Source organism: Contarinia nasturtii, unplaced genomic scaffold (genome assembly GCF_009176525.2).
Source record: "Contarinia nasturtii isolate CC-2019 unplaced genomic scaffold, AAFC_CNas_1.1 Cnas_scaffold_4311, whole genome shotgun sequence".
Lineage (NCBI taxonomy): Eukaryota > Metazoa > Arthropoda > Insecta > Diptera > Cecidomyiidae > Contarinia > Contarinia nasturtii.
In genome coordinates this window covers 705,889-711,842 of record NW_022201606.1, presented here as the reverse complement: position 1 = coordinate 711,842, position 5,954 = coordinate 705,889, and the positions used below count along the sequence as shown (strand labels likewise).

The following is a 5,954-nucleotide window of genomic DNA, read 5'->3' as shown; positions in this document are numbered from 1 at the left end:
TTTATTTTATTCGTACGATTTTATTTCAATCATCATTAAATCGATTATTTTTATTATTAGTCCATCAAATATTAGAGTTCAATATTTTTCCGTATATCATATTATTACACATAAATTTGAAATCAAACCGTTCGGCATGCTTGTATATTATTAACATTGCGTTTGCATTGCACTAAATACAGTACGAATTAAATCTATGATGTTGAGTTATCACTAAGCCGTTAAGTATAGTGTAAGTCTTGTTTATTGAGATGATAAACTTATAATTCTACATTTATATATATTAACCATAAAAATTTGTACATGGGATTAAGAACAACGTTTTAACTAAACCGACAATATTGAGCATTTCTGACGAACTGAAAACGAATAATCTAGTTTGGCAATTCGAGTCAACTCATTCAAAATAATAATAATAAATCTAATTCATTTCCATCTATTTGACAATTGTTTTGCACTTATTTATACAAAATGTAATTTTAATCTAAATAACATATTAGAATGGCTTTTTTGTTTCGATTTTTTTTTTCATCTTCTATTTGTACTGATGCAATTTGCAATTTAACCGACTGAGATACTTGGTGGCATTTGCATTTGGCTGTACAAAAGTGAATTGAGCTGTGTTTGTCGTACTGCGTTCAAAATCCACGATTGAATGTCATGTTTGCGTTGTACATTATCGTCGACGGTGGCTGATGGTGATGCGGACGTGGTGGATTCGGTTGATTCAACTTCTGTTTTGCTCTTGATTTCCTTGTCAGTTCGCTTTGATTTATTAATTGAGAGATCCAATACCATATCTTCTTCGTGAACGCTTCCATTTGAGGTGGCTGTCGTTCCAGATCGGCTACAATCTAATGGCAAATCGGATTGTAAATCGTCATGGAATCGCATCGATTTTGTTTTTTGTTTTTCGTTGCTAATCAAATCTAATGGTTCGTCGTGCTCTTCTGTCAATGGCATTTGTGCATCATATCGAATTGGTTTTTCACTCTTGCGCTTGCGTTTCATGCTCACTGATTTCGAATAAGACATTGCACGTTCGGTAAGTGTGTCAATAGGTGGCGTTAATGGTGGTGTTATCGATGTGCCACGCATTGAATTTGCTTTCATATAGAATTTTTCATCTTCTGTACTGCTGCGCGATGATGATTTTGGACTTGACATTACCGATGATGTTGAAATTGTCGAATCCATATACGGATGTGGTTGATTTAATGGTGATGTTGCATTGAAATTTGGATCGCGACGGAACATATTCAATGACAATGCCATCATTGGATTAACAGCTGGAAGCATACCTTGTGCAAGTTCCGGTGGTAACATTGGACCATTGTATGATGATGCACGTAAGCTACGACCATCGTATGCAGAGATTTTACGGCGCAAATAGGGTGAGTGCAATTTTGGATTTGGATTGGCACTGTGACGATTGCGTGACCGACGCGAACTGAACATCATTACGCATCCTTCAACGGTGCATTTGTGCATTTCCTTTAGATGAACGGCCGAAAAATGAATTTTCAATGCGCCTTTGTCGCAGAATGTCTTGAAACAGACATTGCATTGAATACGCTTTTTACCCGTTGATGGATCAATGTATGCAATACCGAAATCGTTTGGCATGAATCCGTTGCGCATTTTTTTCGCTTGTGATTTTACTTTTAGCGGTGCGACGGCTTTGTGGCGAGCTAATGATTGTTCGAAGTGCAATTTACTTTGAGCTTCCAAAAATTGCTGCGAAATCATTTCAGCTGCTTCGACCGAATGTGTTTCCATCGAAGCGCCCAATTTACGAAAATCAAACAGTTGCATTTTATTTTTGTTTTCTTTTGATGTATTAATCAGTAAATCTATTTGGAAAAAATGACAAGAAAAAAAAAGAAATAAAATTTAAAATTGCGTTCGATACAAAAAAAAAAAACAATAAAAATAAAAATAAAGAAATAAACGTGTGTTTGTAGAACATTCGAAAACAAAATGTTTTTAAATCTATTGGAATGATTCTTATGGTATGTGCTTCGTATAGTTGATCTATTGCAGAAGGTAAATGTCGGCAAAGATATGAAAGAAATGTGGTGACCATAAATAATGCACGAAGAACAAGGCACAGGCGGAGATGGAGATAGAGAGAGCGAGCGAAAAAGGAAACAAGGCACAGCATGTGAACGGGATATGATTTTTATGCGTGTGTGTGTGTGTGTTTGTTGCTGATGAGATTGAAGGAGATCAAAATCGCAAACCAAACATATTGCAACTGAAGATCATATGCTATGGTCTTTAAATTGTCTTGTTTTTTCCAATTAAACTGTGTGTGCAGTGAATAAATATTGCTTTGAAACTCCATAAAGTCACACACTGCGAAATGACTTTTTAGACCTGCAACGTCTCTATTTCGATCAGCTGAACAAAATGTAATGCTAACAATCATCATAATATTTCATGCATTGAGATGCTTTTGATTTGCGCGCGAAATGGCAATAATCACTTTGGGTTGAATAATAATCGAAGCATAAATGCTATATGTTTTATTGCGTGCGTACATAACGGCCGAGAGGTTTAATGTGTTGTTAGTCGCAATGTTTGTCGTTTGTCATAAAGAATTTACGGAAATCATTGGCCGAACGAAGCTCAAGTTAGATGATTTGCGGTGTATATGCATTTCGATAAAATGTATTTGTGCTCAAATAAGCGGTTTTATGCTTCGATGATTATAGCGATACGAGAAATGACATCTGATTTCGCTTTGGTACTTCGAATCTGTTTGTGATTTTCATTATGAATGTTCTTTTATTGTTATTCGCTTGTTCACACTGCGTCTCGCACTCTCTAAGCCGTAATAATGTGTGCTTGTGTGTAAGCCTGCATAAGCATTAAATGTACGAACCGAATGAGAGAAGATGTGATGCATCGAACGTAATATACGGAGTCATTGTGTATCGTTATTCAAAGGTATTTATGAGACGGAATGACGGTATACAACCCGGTCACAATAGTCCGCTCACACTTATTTTTGCCATGCTTTGAATAGGATGCGAGAGAAAATGCGATTAATTAATTGAAGGTGCGCGTATACAAATGGATCTATGGGAATTTTTAAAAGCCGCAAATGCGTATTGCACACATCATCTGGATACAAGTTCATTTGGCCGTTGTGTGAGGGCATTGAATTTGTTTTTCATTTTTGTTTACGGTTTTTCAAACGGCCGCATAATTATTTCAGGAAGATTCTTTTCATTGCTTGAAGCAGGTGCATTCAAGCACCTTGTCACGCCAATTTTTCACCTCATTCAAACGAATATCATTTTAATTTTGTTTTCTTTTTTTTTGAAGAAATTATTTATGAACCCTTAACAAAAATGACGTATTCGTTATGGTTTGACATTGAATAATTGTAGCGTCGGTAAAATACCCCCATGCGATTTGCTGTATCATTGTAATAGGAATTTGATATTGCATTGCATTAGACCTTGTTACGAAATGGAACCGTTTGCCACATACATTGTCTCCCTCTCTCTTTCACTGTCTCTTTTGTTCTTTCTCTCGTGGTCGCCAGTGATGGCTCATTAATTTTATCTTTTCCTTTGAATTCGTTGATGGAAAGCGCGGCGCACGTCAGCCAACAACGAACTAGCCATAAAAATATCACGTAATTTACATCTTTTTAATTTGAATTTAACAGAGAAAGAGCAACAATGAATGATGGTCGATTTTTTTTCTTTCTTTCTTTTGATCTTTTCGCCGTGAGGATGAGTTTATTGTTTCAATGGAGCCAGAGTTTATTCAAGATAAATTGCTTTATGATCCGAAACCAACAAAATCATATTTAATAAATTGAAATGCTAATACTATAATAGAACCTCAACCGCACACATTCAATGGGATTAGCATTTTCTCTCTAGTTTTGCAATGAACAAAACATTGGTAGACAATCAAAACAACGTCTAATATGTCATTGTGCGCTTTTTTTTATCTTTGGCTAAAGATCAGGATTACTGGCGTTGAGAAAATAATGGAATTTGTGACAATTGACATTTGGTATATTTTCTGTTCTGAAGAGAGAACATTTCTTTGAAACATTATGTTTCATTTTAAAGCGCACATGGATAAGGTGTTCATGAACTATATCCAGACTGAATATCTTTAAGGAGCCCATTGAATTGAATTTTTGTGAAGATGACTTTAAAATTTGACTGCTTTGTGTGCATTGAACCCTTAAACGATAAATATGCTTAAGAAAACAGTAAAGAAACTACTTGAAAAGGCAAATGAATAACAACATGATGAATGCACGCACGAACAAAGAAAATTTGAAGAAAAAAAAAATTGTCAAATGGATTATTGTGATTTTTTGTTGTTCATTTCCAATTTCATTCGTCTGGTTCCGTGACGAATTCATTCCATTTTCAACGAAAGAGACAGAAAAAAAAAATTCGAAATGCATTCTTTAAGTTACACAATTTAAGTTAGAATCAGGACTAGAGAAAAATCGTGTGGAATAATGAAGAAAGTCCAACAATGTGACGGAGGTCATTTCTCTTTTTAAAATATGCTCTTTTCTTTAGTCACACATGAAATGTTGCTCAAGAAGACCGATCATAAAATAATTTGATTTACATCACAACGATGATCGTTTTTCAATTTAAAGCTCATTGCTTCTGCGTATTTTGATGACTCTTCGGCTCATAAAAACGGCGTTATTCATTTCAATGTGTCAAACAAAAAACGAATCACGCGCATCTCACGACATAAAAATTGATTTTGAATGGTTTTTTAAACACTCAAGCAAAATGAAAAAAAAAATGTATTTAATTTTCAGGATTTTATTCTTAAGTTTGGCATATTTACGGACAAAGAGAAATGACCACAAATCACAAAGAAAAACACATTTATTTACAGCGATCAATAAAACCAATTCGAAATGAAAATAATTCAGAGATTAACAACACTTTGTATGAGCACTTATTTTTCGGTACAAAGAATGTTCTTTTTTTTTCAAGAAAAAATTCCAAAATAACAACAAAATGAATTATGTGAATAAAACTATGAAAAAATATTGTTAATATTTACCGTATGGTGACGATGACCAAGTCGATTGCTGATTGTTGAAAGACTTTGAAAATTCTTCGGAAATCACAAAAGTTCTTAATTTTTATTTTTAAAAAAATTGTTTATTTTGTAGACGAAAAATAAATTATTTTTTCACAAAAAGGGTTTGTTTATTTTTCGATTTAAGAAAAAAATATTCGAAATTCACTTTGCACATATGAAGATATGTTTATTTTTTTTCTGTTGTTGTTGTTATTATTAGTTCGTTGGTGCTTCTGTGCTCTTGGTTCTGAGGACTTAGAACAATTGTTGAGTTGTAAAAAAAAAATTCTACTCTCTGTTGAACTCGAAATAGATAGAGGTTTGTGCGCTTGATTGACCGCAGTTCTTTACTCGTCGAAATTCGAAACGTTACTGATCTGACGAAGACGATGATGTGTGCACAAGCAGTTCGATGCCGAATGAACAAGTGCGCAAACGTACGATGTATATGTTTGTACAACAACACCCGTGGATGTCGGAGCCGAATGTGTCCGAGTGCATGTATTATACAATGTGTGGATTCGTGTGTGTTGACGATGAATATAGATACAGCAATAAACCGATGAAAATAGAAACCAAAAGAGACGATGAGAAAAACGTTCCACACGCAACATAGAAATACATAAGCGTGGCAAATACAATAATACCTCGAAGCTCTTGCTTTTGCTATAAACGACGACAACGACATCGACAACCACCACACAACGACACAACGGAGACAACAAATACGAATATGCGACGGAAAAGAGATTAAAGTGGGTGTCGTCTAAATGTACACACTATTACATACATCGAGACGAAGAGAGAGAGAGAGAATGAACGAACGAACGAGCTGTGTTTATGTCGCTGTATGTCGCTTTATG

At 34.8% G+C, this 5,954-nt stretch overlaps 1 protein-coding gene across 1 annotated transcript; it reads right to left on the bottom strand.

Moving 5' to 3' along the window:
- Positions 1 to 5,504, bottom strand: LOC116350688 (protein disconnected). Its single transcript, XM_031782580.1, has 2 exons — positions 5,071 to 5,504; positions 1 to 1,853 (listed from the first exon to the last, which is right to left on the bottom strand). Exon 2 carries the CDS (start codon positions 1,813 to 1,815, stop codon positions 562 to 564), a length of 1,254 nt encoding a protein of 417 aa, XP_031638440.1. The 5' UTR covers positions 1,816 to 1,853; positions 5,071 to 5,504; the 3' UTR covers positions 1 to 561.
- Between the last annotated feature and the right edge of the window lie 450 nt (positions 5,505 to 5,954).